The sequence below is a fragment of the Nelusetta ayraudi genome, unplaced genomic scaffold (genome assembly GCF_046127955.1).
Source record: "Nelusetta ayraudi isolate G7.1 ecotype Tasmania unplaced genomic scaffold, CSIRO-AGI_Nayr_v1 ptg000003l, whole genome shotgun sequence".
NCBI lineage: Eukaryota > Metazoa > Chordata > Actinopteri > Tetraodontiformes > Monacanthidae > Nelusetta > Nelusetta ayraudi.
In genome coordinates, this window is record NW_027466053.1 from 2,632,208 (window position 1) to 2,648,140 (window position 15,933).

The 15,933-nt window shown below is 45.8% G+C and overlaps 1 protein-coding gene across 1 annotated transcript; it reads right to left on the bottom strand.

Annotated features, from left to right (window-relative positions):
- Positions 1–1,054: 1,054 nt before the first annotated feature.
- On the bottom strand, positions 1,055–2,724 carry LOC142890240 (cortexin-3). Its single transcript, XM_076029142.1, has one exon. It carries the CDS (start codon positions 2,585–2,587, stop codon positions 2,336–2,338), a length of 252 nt encoding a protein of 83 aa, XP_075885257.1. The 5' UTR covers positions 2,588–2,724; the 3' UTR covers positions 1,055–2,335.
- Between the last annotated feature and the right edge of the window lie 13,209 nt (positions 2,725–15,933).

A 15,933-nucleotide genomic window follows, 5' to 3' on the forward strand; every position in this document is an offset into this window, starting at 1 on the left:
GGTTTGGTCCAATTTTGAGTAAAAAGGGCCAAAAATTTGTAGGTGGGGCTAAAGCTGAGCAGGTGTTTGGGTCACACGCTGATCTCACGCTTCAATCACTGCTCACCTCCTGGTACCGCCCCCACACACACATCCATATATGGAATATTCCCATTTCAAAACGGCCCAGAAGGTCACGCGTGACACCAACCTCCTCCAGACTTGGAGTGGGTCACAACAGGTCACAAAGGGTCACAGCGACTCCGCCCCCTCTTTCCCATACAGTCATCAGTGGTTCACCGGCACCCCGGAAAGAAAACAAAACATGCGTTTTTGCGATAGAACGACGGCGACACTTAATTCAGACGCCGGGGAAAACAGGAATTAGCTGCTTTTAGCGATTGACCCACAGCTAACACATCAGGATTAAAGCACTTCACCATTTATCATGCACAGAGAGGAGAAGGAATATTACATGCACAGGAAAAATCAATAAAAAAAAAACTAAACAAAACAAACAAACAAAAAAGAAACCACAGCGACTCATTTAAAGGTGGCAACGTCTGCGACAGGTAGGAAAAGGCCACGGCAGCTCACGACAACAGAACACATCATCCAGGAAATAGGCTCACTTCTCGGAACAAGAGCAAGAATAATAACAAGGAGAGAAGTTTTTTTCTTTTTTTTCTCTCTCACTATTTTCAGCAGGTGGGGGGGGGGGGGGGGGGGATGAGGGCGGGGTTTCAAAATGACATCTCCGTGAAGTGCAAAAACACAGCCGCCGCATCAGCATTAGCAACCTTTCCGGTGTCTCCGCTACCTACGACACTGTAAACAATCTACACTATAAGGCGCACAGTTGAGAAAAAAAACAAACAAAACGAAACAAAAAAAAAAAACAACTTCCGTCCCGACAGACAGAAGAGCCACAACATCGCTTCGTAAAGGGTTCGGATGTAAAACACACACACAAAAAAAGCCTTGTCAACGATCTGCAGGTCTCGGCATACCAACTGCCAATACGCCACCTGCAGGCAGTAAAATGCTGTTGTTGTTGTTGTTTTTTTACCCCCCCACCCCAAACACACACACACACACACACACACACACACACTCAAAATGGGCACAGCACAACTGAACACATTGACGAATGAAATACGAAACGAAACTCCTATCTGAATTCAAAACACTAATCTCTGTCTTTGTTCATTTGTTTGTCTTCTTTGTTGTTTCTGTTTGTTTTTGTTTTGCGTGTTTTTTTTTGTTTTCAAATTAGGCACACGGTACAACACAGTAAACTTTGTTTTTGTTTTTTTTAAGTACCTCATTTGGTTGTTGACATCTAAAGACGTGAACGTTGTCACCGCCCAGATCTCCACCCCCTCCGATACGGAAAGGACGAAACCTTCTTGTAAGTTTTTCTTTTTTTTTAAATTGCACAAACAGTGACTAGCATCTATTCAACCCACGACATTAAAGGGAGAAGGTCTCTCTCGTCAATACCTACCCTGCTTCATGACCTCCAGCAAAGACATAAGGCATCAAATTCATCTTGCCAGTCTCCGGAAAAAGTCTTCTGTTTACTCCTCCTGTCTGACAAACGACACATTAAAAAAAAACAAAACCAAACAAACAAACAAACAAAAAAAAAACAAACCCAGAGAAAAACAAAACAAAAAGATCCCATGTATTTTTTTTTCTTACTACTGTAGCATTTGTTTTTCACTCCCACCCCCACGTCACAAACGGTTTAAAACACTGATTGTCTATATTGATGTTAAAAAATAAAAAATAAATCCCTCTAAGGACGTAAACGTGGAGAGATGTAAACTCTGTGGTGGTTCCGGCCGCTTTGGACCAGAACAGATAATTGACCCTGTGAGGGACCGTGTGAGGAAATCTTTGCACAGCCACCGCCGAGCGAGATGGAGGAGGTAAATGAGGTAGTCCACGAGAGAACGGATGGCAAGGACAACTGGGACGCTAATGGTGCATCACCCGGACTGACCAGGGGTCAGGGGTCAATGTACTGTAATTGGAGATCTGATTCATTGACGCAGAAGAGAGTTTTCTTTTCATTTTTCTTTTTTTTCCTTCTGGTTTTTGGCAGGGAGAAGCTATTTGATTGGTTTGTCCGTCTCAACTTTCAGACAACCTGAAAGTCGTTTCCTGATGAATCGCAAGTCATTTTGTTCTTAGGGCCCAAGGTGCTTTGTGTTATTTTTTGTTGTTGTTGTTGTTGTCATGATCAAATCTTATCAAATGTATTTTTTTTTTTAGACATTTCTTCTTTAAATCTCCAATTTCTTTTTCTTTTTCCCCTTCTCTTTTTTTTCTCTCTCTATCCAATCGCTGCTCAGACGATGCGGTAATCAAACGTGTCCTTCTCGGTGTGGTCTGTCCAGTTGGATGAGGGCATGCTGCGGTACGGGTCCAGCAGGATGCGGAAGCAGCGCACAATGAGCAGTGCCAGGAAGATGAAGAGCAGCAGCACGAAGACGAAGGCCGCCTTCTGCTCCAGCGTCAGGTAGGAAGGCACGTGGTGGCCGCCGCCCGACGAGGAGAGCGTGCTGCTGAAGAGCCCCTCGGCCATCCTGGGCACGTCCATGCTTGAGCGTCTGGGCTCCAGTGCTTTGTCGGGGTGCTGCACAGATCTTAGGAGGAGGAAGTTGGGGTTTTTTTTTGAGGGGGGGAGGGGGTTCGGGCTTGGTGGACCAGGACCTGTGGGAGAATCCAAAGGGACGGGAGGCTTAGATTAGGTTCTGAAATCATCATCCTGCTAATCACCGGGACTGAATACAGTAAAATCTTCACAGTGGGGTCACAGAGCTTCACAGTACAGAACATTTCACACTGAAAAAAATGACACAGAATTGCAAAGACTATTCAAAGATTAATTTTGCATCTGGTTCTCTCCGGGTTCTCCGGCTTCCTCCCACAGTCCAAAAACATGCACGTGAGCTCAATTGAACACAATAAATTGTCCGTAGGTGTGCAAGTGAGTTTGAATGGTTGTCTGTGTCTATGTGGCCCTGCGATGAACTGGCGACTTGTCGAGGGTGTCACCCTGCCTTCGCCCTAAGACAGCTGGGATAGGCTCCAGCAGAGCCCCGTGACCCTGAATAGGAATAAGCGGGTATAGAAGATGGATGAATTTTGCATCCAATCTGTCGGGAAACCTGTAGTTGCAACAACACTGCCCCCGTGGTGGGATCGTTTTCTCTCGACTCGACAGTCGCAAAACCAAGTCCCAATTCTCGGTACTACAAATGGATGGGGGGGGGTGAAACAGAAGCAATTGGCTCCCAGATTTTTAGCTCCGCTAAAGGATTTGAGTTCCTGAGGCCCAGATTGCTGTGTGAGTCTTTGAAGAGCGACGTATCACTGAACAATAATCTTCCACTTGCAACCCACCTCCCCTCATTTCTGATGCATTGTACATCCTATTCTTACACTAATAATACACTGCAGTATTTCTTTGGCTCTGACACGCTATTAAAAGGAAAATACATTTCTCCTCCCTGACGAGACTCACGGGCAAATAACAATCTAACAAGGCGACTTCTGAAGAAGCAAGGAGATCAAGAATCCAGTTTCAAAGTCCAGGAAGTTTCCCTCAGGCTGAGTGCCAGAGGAATTATCAGGGATGGTGATATTATTATTTCCTAAAGTAATATACCATGTTCCATAATTTATTAGACATGTTTATTTTTAGTTTATTGACTGTTAAGCCGCAAATACAATCAGCTGAGATCCAACTGTGAGCCGTTCCACTGCGTAAAACTGCCGCCGCAAAAATCAATCAAGGTTCTATTTTTAATCTGTATGTCCTTCTCCAACAGCTGTGATAAAAGGTTTCATCAGTCTCCACCCACACACAAAAGTGACATAACAGCATGTCATTATGCAATGCTATACCGTGTGGACATTTGGTATGCCTATTATGTGATATAATATTTTTTGCAAACGTGTGTAGGCCTAGAAGGGGGCGAAAACCCAACACGATATCCTTACATCATACACAAACTCTACGCTTTTTTTGTTTTCTACTATCTCCTCACATGGAGTGAGAACAGAAGGGGCAGCGTGCTGCGCGCCTCACATGTTCTGGCAGAGATGACCGTCATCGTGCCTGCTATGGAAACAAAGTCAAAAGGTACATTTGGCTATTTGGGGAACTCACGTTTCACACCAGCGCTCTCCTACCCTTCCACTGTTCAGGAGAGGCGAGAGGCAAGGACAATGTTTAAGATGATTTCAGTGGGCAGGATCCTTTTCTTCACAGAACAAAACATTAGCGCGCTGCAATTCAGTTGGGAATTATTGCCGGCCATTACTAATCATCACCTTTGTGAGCTCGTTATGAGCTTGTTTTTCTGAGTGCATTTAGTCTATTGGAATGTTAGTGCGCAGTAACAAATGTTAGCAGGAGTAGACGTTAGCTGGTATTTGGTGAAGGGAAGCTGCAACAAGGCTACAGGCTTGTTCAGGCCTATGTTAGCGAGCTAAGGTTGTCAGATGCCAGATTGTTGGCTACCATCGCCTCGCAACCTAGCTACGTCACATGGGAAAACGTATTGTTACCGACAAGATATGAGAAAATGTTACGCGACCCTGTTTATGACAGTAAACTGTGGTGCTGCAATCAGGAAACCACTTCTGGCAGGCATTAGCTAGCTGTGGTCAACAATAGTAGAAAACATTATCTATCTATGGTAAACAGCTGTGGCAGATGTTGTTTAGCTAGTCAGGCACGAGCTATGGCAGACAGGAGCTAGCTCTCAAAAACCATGTCTGGATGTCAGATGAAACCTTACCTGTTAACTTTCAGGTAAAACTGACATTCAAAACATTATATATTTGAAAATTATTGATATAAATTCTTAGTAAAAACATAATTCATCCGAACATAATTATTTCCTAATTCTTTATCATGGTCTTACTTCAATGCACCAACAGCACAATTTTTCATGCCTATGGCCTGTTGAGGCTCACAAAATGTAACATTTTCCACAATGCATGTACGATGTATCAGGTAAGTACACGGTTGGAACAGTCGATTATGTAACCTTGTTCCAGTCTGCCGTCCACTGCACTCACATGACACATGGAAAAAGCATAGACACACTAGTCTGAGTGTCGTGTGCAGAGGACCCCAGATTTGGAATGAGCTTGATGAAAACACCAAAATGTCACAACCAGTCTCCTTCAAGAAAAATCTAAAGAATTATCTCCTATCAAAGTACAGAGATTTGTGATTCATGTGTGTTATTCCCGGACAACCAAGATGAAGCCGAATACCCAGATTTTGGGGTTTTGATGTCATGCATATTATTGCTCTAAATCAGGGGTCCCCAAACTACGGTCCGCGGGCCACATCCGGCCAGCTGCGTGTCTCTGTCCGGCCCGCGTGAAGGCAGTCGTAACCACCGAGGTCGTTGTTTGATAGTTCATGTTGCAAACAAACAAATTTTAACCTTATTGCGCAGAATTACTTGATAACTAAGTTTTTACATTGGAATAAAGAAATACAACCCTGGTTGCGAAAGCTATGCAATAAAAAAAAATGTCCTGCCTCCGCCAGCTAAATTTCAAGACACCTCCCCAATTATTAATCGCCTTTGAGGGATGTTTGCGTAAGCTAAACTCCAGCGATTCGTCACTCAGACCTTTGGTTCTGCTCCCGCGAGCGTGAAGAGCTGTCACAGCCAAAGCGACCAGTCGCCGGGGAGGAGCGCTTCGTGTTATGAACCCGCGTGACGTGACAAGACAGGCAGACGCAGAGCTGCACCCCCCTCAAAAAAAAAAGGGAAAAGGAAAATGTAAAAAAAAAAAAATCTCCAGAGGGAGCAGCGCTGCCTGGCTGATCGGCTGCCTGTAATCCATCACACTTAAAACTCAAAAAGAAAAGATATTTCACAACCGCGACTTGCTGCCCCTGCGGTGAAAAACGACAGGGGATCGTCCGTTTTCCTCCATCTGCTGGCTTTCCACGACCATTCGGTGTCGGAGCCTGATCCCCGCCTCCCGGCCCTCCAAGGGCACGCCGAGGTTAGCCAGTAATTTGGGGTGACGACCGCATCCCGGCGATGAGCTGTTTGTTAGCAGGCCCGTGAAAGTGCAGCAATGCTTGGCTCAGCTTGAGCTGCATGAAGAACCGAGTCTCAAGACAAACGGACGGAGGCTTCAACCGGGCGGCTCGGCGACACTCTGGCGGGGGAATTGTAGGGTAATTAGAGGATACGCTGCTAATCAGAGTCAGCAGGTGATTGGTTGAAGCCACTCAGATCGAACTCTGATGTTCACAACTGAGTGCTGGGGTGGCGGCTGGTCGAGAGGAGCACCTCTGCAGCATCCTGTGGCCGTCCCTGGGAATCGGGTTTCAGACTGGAGATCAGTAACTCCGATTGTGAGATTATGAAGTCAAATATGTATTCATATATGTTTTTTTTTTTTTTTTTTAACAGTGTCATTGATGCCCTGTGACTTTATCCCTTATTTCACTTAAAGCATTTGATGCTTCTGCTCTGAATTACGAACTTAGCATAAATCTGTTGTCGTTATTATTAATACAGACGGGGTGAAATTGTAATAATGTAATGTGTCTGCGATTCATTTTCACTGTGATGTATTTCCCATTTCTCTCTCCAAAGAAAACGCACAACAGTCACTCATTTGTTACATCTGTCCGTCTGAGCTAAAGAAAAAAAAATGGATTTTCTTTTTGGCACAACCTCGTTTGATTGCCGGGTCACGACAAACGCAGCGTCTCGAAGCATCCTCGAACATCAACAGTCAAAACACACAAATCATCTGCACAACACAAGTTAGCCAAACGTCGTCAGTGGACGCGATCTCATCTGCCGACAGGCAGTAAGGAAAGAAACATCACGTCATGCACCCACAAGTGTCTCAGTTCAACCTGTAAAACAGGAGCTAAGCTTTTATCCAATATTTAAGATTCTAAACATTTTTATTCATCCTTTTTTTTTCTAACCTGCCGACCCCTTGGACACGCGGCACAAACCATTGTCTGCACTGTGTCTCACACTGCCAAAACCATGCTGGTGTCAACTCGGCAGGCGGTGGCTATTTGCATTCATTTGCATACGTATTACACAGCCAGGGTGTGTGTGTGTGTGTGTGTGTGTGTGTGCGTGTGTGTGTGTGTGTGTGTGTGCGTGTTATATCTCACTTGTCACCCTTCATTATTTCTCTCTCTCTGACACGCTGGGATCGCAGGAAGACGCCCGTAGACGTCGTGCTGAGGCGGAAAAATGTATTGGGTTGACAAGGTTGTGTGTGTGTGTGTGTGTGTGTGGGAGAGGGTTGGGGGTGTGGAGGGGTGCGGGCGGCCCTGTGGTGTGACCAGGCAGAGAAAAGGAGGAAGCGACGCGCTGTCAGAGATCAACAACATACATTCTTGTGAAGGCTTCAAGGCCTGTGGATGAGTCGATGGTGTTGATGTTGCTCTGGATGCTGCTGCTGCTGCTGCTGATACATCTGCCTGCCTGCCTGCCTTTAGAAGTTATTTTGGTCCAAGGGAGCAGCAGCAGCAGCAGCATCACTGGCGGCAGTGAAAGTCAAGAAGAAGAAGAAGAAGAAGAAAGAAGAAAGAAGAAAGAAGAAAGAGAACCATGTCAGAGAAAATCTATGAGGAAAAGGGGGCCAGAAATTAGACATGAAGTCTATCAGGCTGACCTGCAGGTGTGTGTGTGTGTGTGTGTGTGTGTGTGTGTGTGTGTGTGTGCGCGCGCGTGCGCGCGCTCGCGCACAAACATACACACTGTGTCAGCAGGGATAAAAATATAATCTTAATTTTAGTAATTCCAACAAATCTGATGCTTCTTTTAGTTGAAATTCAAATTTCCTAGTTGTCTGAAATTGATATTTCTTGTCTATGATTTCGGTCTGTTAAGAATCGTTTCTATTTATTTTAGGTCCATTTTGTTTCACTATGACACAATCACAAGTATTTGCCAATGTGCACACAACTGTTTTAAATGGGTGAAATTCATGCAAATTAAGCCTAATCGACCATATCACAGAGCTTTTATTTTATTATTATTATTATTATGTTTTTAATAATTCATGCCTGTGATGCTGATGCTCTTATCTGACGGCCTCCTGACGCCAAGTCAGTGGCTGTGAAGCTGGACACACCCGAAGCCTCGGCGTCGGTTCCACCGCCGAACAAACAGCCGCCGCGCAATCGACGCAATTAAAGCTCTCTCTCTCTCTCTCTCTCTCTCTCTCTCTCTCTCTCTCTCTCTCTCTCTCTCTCTCTCTGTCAAACAGCAGCGGCGCGTTTTTCCTTCGCGCGTCGTGTGGCGTCCGCAGTATGTGTGCGCGCGCCGGTCCGAGGGGGGCGCACGGCCGGTGCCACACGTGTGGACGTATGAGCGAAATATATAAACACAAAACCACAAACGATAATCTCTGTCACCCGCTTCTTGAGCCGCGGAAGTGAGTGCAGGTAAACCGCTAACCTGTTGTTGTTGTCTTCCCGCGCGCCTCCCTCCGCGTCCGTCCGTTCAGCGGCTCTCCAGCTCCATTTCCACCTCCAGCTCCAGCGCGGATGCTTCTGCTACTGCCAATGTCTCCCACACTCGTGCGGCCACAGGCGGAACCACGAGCTCCCTTGCGCCGACTGGCAAGCAGCTCCCGCGCGGCTTGTTGTTGTTGTTGGTCCGCGTGCAGCCCGGAACCGGCAGACCTCACCCTCTCCGGTCCGCTGCTGCCGCTTCAGATGCTACTGCTGTGTGGGTGTGAGTGTGAGTGTGTGCGCACGATTTTTTTTTTTTTTTTTTTTTTTTATTATTTATTTTTTTAATCCTCACGCGCGCAGCTCATCCCCGCTGTCTCGCGCGCAACCTGTTGCCATAGCAATCCTCCAGGTAGGCGCTTCGGAGCTGAGCGCTGCCGACGGATGAACGGAAGAGGCAGGGGAGAAGAGAAATGAGAGAGAAGAGGGGATGGAGGGGGGAAGGGAGGAGGGCGAGAAGGCACGGGAGGCTCTGAACTCAGCTCCCAGAGCCTCATCACCACCACCTCCTCCTCCTGCAAGACCGTCTCCATTCTGCTCTCCTGCTGCTAAATCACAATTTCAAATTCAATTTGTGGTCTGAAACCACAAATGACAAAAAAAATAGTGTAAGCCTTTTTTTTTTTTAAGCATCCATCCATCCATCCATCCATTGGTTTTCCATACCGGCTTCTTCCTGAGCTCAGGGTCGCGGGGGTCTGCTGGAGGGCGAAGGCAGGGTGACACCCTGGACAAGTCGCCAGTTCATCGCAGGGCCACATAGAGACAAACAACCATTTACACTCACATGCACTCTTAAGGACAATTTAGAACGTTCAATTGAGCTCACGTGCATGTTCTTGGAGTGTGGGAGGAAGCCGGAGAACCCGGAGAGAACCCACGCAGACACAGGGAGAACATGCAAACTCCACACAGAGAGGTCCCAGGCCCCGGAATCAAAGCCACAACCTTCTTGCTGTGAGGCGGCCGCGCTAACCGCTGCGCCACCGTGTCGCCCCCTTTTTTTTTTTATTTTTAGCATCAACCCTCGTAAAAACTTCCTAAAATGTCATCACGCCACAATCTGAAAACACGATGTCATCGGTCACCAGTGGCTCAGCTGCAGGTGCAGAAGGTTGGAGGTTCAAATCCCCCTTTAGTAACTTAAGGTTTTAAAGCCAGAGAGAGGAAGTTGAAAAGGGATGGATGGATGGATGGATGGATGATCTGTCTAGCGGCATGAATATCTTGTGGTGGAAAGCTGACGGTGGTACAGGAGATTCCTGTCTTTGGCAGTGGTTTGAAGTCAGGCAAGAAGACAAGAAGACAAGGGCAAGAAGACTCAGGGACGAGGCCATCATGATACTGCAAATGGCTCACGAAGGTGCTGGCTGACTGAGGAGGTTGTGCTTTAGACTCTCATGAGAGTCAACATGTGAAAGCAGACAGCCAAAATATAAAGTAAGTGTAAATCTACCAGAAGAGGTTCGTGAAGGCCTTGGTTGTGTGCTTTTGTTCCTCCCAGTCGGTCGTCAGTGATGCTGGTTCAGATACTGTCTGTGATCTACTGGTTAAAGCACATTGCTTTGGTGTGAGGGAGCGCTGCTTTTTTTAAAAAAAAATATTTTTTAAAACTGGGCACAAGTACAAAAATAAAGCCAGCAAATATATTGTTGGATAAATAATAGAATTTTCCATTATTTAATCAAAAGTTGTAATATATTTGTACATAAATTATGGACACCCAGGTGAATTATTTTGCATTCAAATAAATAAAACATGAATTAATTTACTGAAATCCTATTTACATTTGACTACATATTCAATTGTTTCACGGATCTCTTGTAAGGGTAGGGTCGTAGGTCTTGAAGTCGGTCTTTAGCGAACACCATCCACTGTGGAATTGCTCACCTTAAGCCCACCCACCCAGTGAAGAAGACCATCTCCTTCATCAGGGCTGGGGAAGAACCACCAGCTGCTGCCAGGACATCTTCAATGGCGCAAGACTGGGAACTGACAGTTGATCTGGGGAAACAATTAAAGTTCCCAGAGAATGTTGCCACAACATCGCTAAGGCCAGACGTGGTGCTGACTTCAGCAAGCCCCAGGCAGGTCGTGCTCTTAGAGCTCACGGCCCCTTGGGAAGACCATATCGAGGAGGCCAATGAAAGAAAGAGAGCCGAGTATCAGGAAGTGGTAGAGGAGTGCTGGTGCAACGGGTGGCGAGCAGGTGCGAGCCCATTGAGGTTGGTTGCAGAGGTTTCGCAGGCCAGTCCCTCTGCAGAGACTACAACATGCTGGGCATCACATGGACCAGGAAGTGAAGGGCCATCAAGGAGGTCTTGGAGGCAGCAGATGTTGCCTCACGGTGGCAGTGGATCAGGAGAGGAGATCCAAGGACACAATGACAGACTAGGATGGAGTACATGGGCTGATTTTTGAACTGTGTAATTCTCTGAAATGGTTCCCTCCTTCATCACTTCCTCCGTTGACTCCTAGTTTAGATTGCTACTTTAATTTTTTTTTGGCAGTGTTTTAAAAATTGTTGTGAGGCGCCGATGTAAAACAAAATGTGTATTGACGATAAGATATCATTTATAATATTTAATCTATTCTTCAATAAATATTGTACATTTTTTTCCTTGTCAAGAATAGACCCCCACACTTCACTTCACGAGGCAGGTTTTTTTTTTTTTTTTTTTTTAATTATCATTATTATTATTTTTTAAAAGAAATTCTGAGAAAACGCCAAGGACAGGAGGGCGTTTCTATAAAGGAGACACCAGAGGATGTACAGGAGGAAACGAAGATGAGACGAATACTGTTCACTACTGTACACTACTGTGCAATACTGCAGCAATCCTTGTGTACATGCATCTCAAGCAGGAATCCCGCTTATTCATTTATTTATTTATTTATTTATTTATAAGGAGTGACAGGCTGCAGAGTTGCTGCCGTCTCGTACTGACTGTCTGAAAGTCCCTTTGCACCTCCTGCAGGACGTGACGGTCCAGGAGGAGTCAGAACCACAGTGACGGTGCAGAGGAGTCGGGAGGGATGAGCTGCGGGTCCGCGAGCAACAGCGGTGTTCAAACACTGTGGCGGCACTGCCCCCTGGTGGACTTTCGGGAGAATGATCGTCTCACCTCACCTCACCATTCCTCAAGGCGCAATTACGGCAAGAAAATATCTTTACACGGGGCTGAATTATTTGCAAATCATACAAATGTGTTGAACCGAGACTGGAACATTCTACAGGCACTTTTTTTTTGACATCTGGAGGCAATTTCTATTCACATATTTGCTAAATAAATAGATAAAGAAATCTTTCCCTTTTTGTTTTGTTTTGGACGGTGATGTGCACACATTGGTGTGTGCATGTGTGTGTGCATGAAAATACTATTGAACAATATGTGGCAATGTATTTAAATGTACACAGGGACATAATACACACACACACACACACACACACACACACACACACACACACACACACACACACACACACACTCCACAATAGCACAAAAGGCTTGCAAATGTACATGTTAGACAGACTTGATGCAGCCGTCAGCTGGAATAACAGGAAGGAGCTGTTTTGATGTGACAGTTTCCACCTTGTCCGCGTCGACCGCACTGACAAACAAAGTTGCTCGACTTGATCAGCTTCAGTGTGAAAATATATACATTGGCTACAGAGAGGCATGGAGCTGCTGATTGGACAGCAGGGGAAGCTGATTGGCTGCCGCCGCTGCCGTGTCAGTCTCTCAGCCCTCAGCAGGAGCTTCAGAAGGATGAGGGGGAAGAGGAAGGGGTGGTGCTGGTGGTGGTGGTTGGGGTACGTGGGGGGGGGGGGGGTGCAGCAACTGGAGGAGGTTCATGCACACCATCCAGCGGTGGAACCAGCGCAGGTTCCTGACAGGCCAACGTGCTTTTTGATCGGACTAACTGAGACGTTGTTGATCTTCTGAGTCCACACACAACACAACATGAGGCACTTTTAGTCTCAGAGGAAAACAAACTCCACATTCGTATTTGGAATTGTTTCAGGAAAATAAGTCTCAAAGTCAATATATGGATATATCCATATAGAAATGGTAAATGGGATGCATTAATAAGCACCTTCATGGTACTCCAAAGCGCTTTAATGGCCTCTCATTCAGTCATGCGTGTTTGGCTCAACCAGTGTCGACAATTGAAAGTTAAATCTAATCTAAAAATAGTTATAACTTTTAATTATTGAAACTAGTATTTGCTCAATTTTTGCTTGTTTAAGTTGATTCTGTTTTTGTGTTTTTTATTCTATTTAGTATTTTAATGTCTGATTTTCAAATTATATCCATGTGTGTTATTATATTCAATAATGTAGGGCAAATTGTTTCAGCTGCAGTTTTTTATTTTAAAATGCTAAATGGAATGAAGTTGAGCTGAACTAAATCGGGTTTATACTGACATAGAAATCCCTGTTTTGAAATGCTGGTCTGCCCCCTGCCCCTTCTCCACACCTGCCAGAGGGCGGTGCCAACACCTAAATGTGGGTGTGGTCGCCAACATTGAAAGAAGTATCCGATAATTCTGTGATATCACAATGGGATGATTTTCTCCAGAACAGCAGAACTTCTGAGAGTTCAGTGGCAGGACAGAGAGGCTGCCAATTGGTTCGACGGAGGGATCCAAAGGAAAGGTGCCAGAATAAGAAGATTCCTGCTGGGGAGCCTCACTGCGAGGTTTCGGGGATCCTTTGTTGCAGGATTCCAATGTTCCGTCTTGAGGAGCCTCTGGACTCTCCAAAGAGCAGAGTTTCTCCTCCAGAGCAGTTTTGAAGTTTTGCCTGCATGATGAATACTAATGACGCCATGATGCAAACTCTCCGGCTTCTTTCTCGCAGCACCAATTAAGTTGAGTGTGGACTTTTTCTTTTGGCCCTCCAGAAATTATCCTTGACTTGCTGAAGGAGCTGTTGTTTGGTTTTCAGCGGAGCAGCCACGGGCAACTAGAGCTCTAGTCCGAGAGAATTCAGCTCACTGAGGACCAAAAGGCCGGGAAACTGCTGCAGGGCCGACTTAGATCGACTGGAACTGGTGTGAAGGGTGACTCCAAAGTGGGAGGAGATTCAGTATACAGAGCCAATCAGCAGCAGAGAAAACCCTTCAGCACCTGTAGTTCCCATGAAAACTAATTCTAATGAGTAAATTTGGTCCAATTGTAATTAATCAGACTGAAGAAACTGCAGCATTCACACACACACACACACACACACACACACACTTTGAATCACAGCTGAACTCTCCCTCCTTGAAATGACACCGATGGGTCTGTGATTGGCAGAAAAAACAGTGGAGGTGAAATCTTGTCAAGACGGATTGACAACGTATTAGACTTAAAATCTCAGACATTCAGCCACCAATATTGGATTTAATCCTCACAGTGACTTTGAAATGAAAATAATAACTGCTCTATGAACAGCTGAAAGCCTTAGACACACACTGTATGTCGCTCTCGTGCTTCTGCACCAGTGACTCCTGTCTAAAAAGTCTTTTCCACCTCAAGTATTCTTCAGAGAGATGGAGCTATTTGGCTGCCTCCCTCAGCCCCGTGCAGCCGGGTTACACAACCCGATTTGCATTTAAAGAGGGCCTGACTGCGTGTCCGACACCGGCAGTCAGACTGGCGGTCCGCGGCTGACTCGAGTGCACTCCGCTCTGGGAATTGCTCCGGAGTTGCATTTGATGATGAGACAATTTCCCCCGACCACCGTCGCCCCCCCGGCCCCTCCTTTCTCCCTGCCCACAACATGAGCCTTTTTCATGTCGACCACTTGCCAGCCTGCTCGCTGTACAGAGTCCTCAGATTAAATTTCTGACCGAGGGGGGTGCAGGGTGACTGTGTGAGAAAAAACAAAAAAAACGTCAAACCAAATAGTTTTTTTTTTCCAAGCAAACTTATCTCCAAGGGAGGCAGTAGAGCCACATCCTGGAACTCTGGGCCTCATTGATTTGTGACACGTCAAACTCCCAGAGCTCCTCATCTCCAACCCTGCAGCATCACCCCCCTGCCCCCCCCCCCCCAGCATTAATGAAAAACAGTGTTCCTCCTCCCACTCTTCTATTCCATCCGTCTAATTGCTGGCAGAAGTTTCTCCTCTAATCCAATTTGGAGCCTTGAATCATCTCCAGCAGTGTTTCAGACATGATCGAGTGTTTGCGCAAATGGCTGCTGTGTAGATTTTCATTTATCTGATCTCACAGAAGGAGATCCTCATCCACAACGCTCCTGCCTCCTTCCCTCAGCTCCACACGTGACGACCTGCCAAATCGCGTGAACGCTCTTAAATTGATACCCCTTGTTATACAAGGCATGACGTTTATTTTTCTGTAGTCGAAAAAGCCTTTCAAATGGCCAATTACCTCTAAAAAAAAAGAAGTAGAAACAATTTTCCTATATTGGGAAACCCTTTCTACCACCTGTGACAGATAGGGTTGCCACCCGTCCCGTTTTTCCCAGAATTGTTCTGTTTTTTCACCACCTGTCCCGGGAAAAATATAAACTCTCCCGGGACACAATTTGTCCCGTTTTTTTTTAGGGAAAATGACAAAACCTCATTTGATTTCCGTCTGTGGTCTAGATAGGGTTGCCATGACTTGAGAACCCCCCCCCCCCCCGAGATGTCCCGGATTTGAAACTCTAGGAGGTGGCAACCCTAGTGACAGACGCAAAATAGGATGTGCCACCCACTCCCCCCTTAAGGTCAAAGTCAAAGGGTCTCTATTTGTCCCCCATTGGAGAAATTTGTCTTTGATAACAAGGCGGTATGAAAGAATTACAACAAAGAAACATTAAACACTCAAAGACAGGTGGTAAATACAAACAAAAACAATGTGACTGATATGCAAAACCAGCATATATAAAAACAGGGAGAGAGTGGAATGAGTAGAACATTGACAGAAAACGGAGTAAGATTTCAACACATTTCTGAGGGTGAGGGTGGGGGTGGGGGTGGCAACGGACATACATTTCTTTCCGGGTCATTTTATTCAGGCGACGTTTATAAAAGGCCCCTGTGAGTCAGTTACATTGTGAAATGATTTGACCGACCTGATGAAACTTCCGAGCAGTAAAGTAAATCAATATTTTGTGTTTAATATGGCGACATTAATAGTAAAACCATTTAATGAGCGGGTGAGCCGCGATTTACTCGACTAACTGATTAAAGATTAATTCCGCCGAGTAGCGCTAGCCAGGGTGCTCAATGGACCACGTGGTGGTGGTGGTGCATGCAAAAGTGTGGGAAAAAAATTAAATAAAAAAGAAATAAAAATCCATGCGTCCTGAAATACCAGCATATGGCCACTTGGTGTCGCTGTGTAGCCATTGTTCTGAAATTCGACGCCGGGTACAAAAGGGGCTGCAGGAATTTGTGACAAAGCTGAGTT